We start from the raw sequence: 1,302 nt of genomic DNA on the forward strand, positions 1-1,302 counted from the left end.
CGTGCAGCCCCGTCCCGCCCTGCAAGCACTCCCTGCAGCGGAGAGCCACGCAGGACTACCTGGAGGGCTTCTTGTCCAGGAGGTAGCCGGCCCGGGACACCCCCTCTTCCTGGGGCCTTCTGCCCGTGGCCGTTCTGGGGTGCCACTGCCCCCCAGGCACCAGAGGAGACCGGCACTGCTTGAGGTCCATCGGGGTTGGCACATCTGGGTCCTCCCTCTGTCCACGCCCCCCAGGCACCAGAGCAGACCGGCACTGCTTGAGGTCCATCCGGGTTGGCACATCTGGGTCCTCCCTCTGTCCAGATGTGCCTTGGGACCCGAGCAGCAGGGTGATGGGGAGGGGGGGTCTCTCCTCCGCTGCCTCACCGGCTCCCTCTGCTCTGTGCCCTGCAGCAGCTCCCAGGACTTCCTGGAGGTGGATTTCAGCCTCTTCCCTGCGGAGAAGGCAGAGGACCCCCCGGTTGAACACGAGGCGGCTGAGCAGCACGGTGGGTGTCCCCCTTGCCCCAAATTTCTGCTCCTGGGGTGGGAGAAGAGGGCATCCTGGCACCCAGCTGGCTGTGGCTCCCAGTAGGATGGACGAGCTGGGCTCATCCGTGACCTGGAGCAGGGCCTGCCCGCCCAGCATCACTCGGCACAAGGCATCCCGGGGACCGATGCTGGCAGCAACTGGGGACGTAGGCATGGGGAGATCCGAGTGCTGGGCTCCTGCTGGCCCTCTGTCCCCACCACCTCACGCTGTCTTTCCTTTCAGCTGGTGGCTCCCCATCACTCAGCCCAGGCCCCTCCATCTCCGAGAGGTACGTTGCACTCGGCCCTAGGGCAGCCTCTGTCTCTGGAATAGGGCGGCATCCCTGGGCACTGGTACACATGACCAAAATTGCCCTTTTTTGTAGTTTAATTGCATCACATTTTACACATGCAGGATTTTTTTGAGATGTAAATGAGTGTTGCAGTGCAAAATAAACCACATCCCGCTGTATTTTAGTTAGCATCAATGCAAGTTGCAGTGACACAGGCATTCATCTGTCGCATGTACACGGTAAGTCATGTACATGGCTCGGCTACCCCTGGGCAGAGCGCCCCTCTGGTCTCTGGCATTTGGCCTCTGCCAGCTGAGCGGCTGCCCCAGCCCCCTGTGACGCCGCCGAGGGCTGAGCTCCATCCTGCCTACACTGGAGCCTGCTGCCCTCTCCTCCTCCCTGTCTGGTGTCACTGCCAGGGTTGCACTGGTCACCACGCAGCAGCCCAGGGACCTGCCTAGGTCTGATCACCTGGTGCTGGCTCGGGTTCTCGGGCCCC

At 62.7% G+C, this 1,302-nt stretch overlaps 1 protein-coding gene across 1 annotated transcript in view; it reads left to right on the forward strand.

The window, feature by feature from the left end:
- The window catches only part of CARD14 (caspase recruitment domain family member 14), a 10,174-nt gene that overhangs the window by 4,553 nt on the left and 4,319 nt on the right, over positions 1–1,302 (forward strand). Inside the window, exons 10-12 of the mRNA XM_025194744.1 lie at positions 1–82; positions 394–488; positions 755–800. The exon at positions 1–82 is cut by the window's left edge and continues 217 nt beyond it. Coding sequence (XP_025050529.1) covers positions 1–82; positions 394–488; positions 755–800 — 223 coding nt within the window. The remainder of the gene's footprint in view (positions 83–393; positions 489–754; positions 801–1,302) is intronic.

The sequence above is a fragment of the Alligator sinensis genome, unplaced genomic scaffold (genome assembly GCF_000455745.1).
Source record: "Alligator sinensis unplaced genomic scaffold, ASM45574v1 scaffold2241_1, whole genome shotgun sequence".
Classification (NCBI taxonomy): Eukaryota; Metazoa; Chordata; order Crocodylia; family Alligatoridae; genus Alligator; species Alligator sinensis.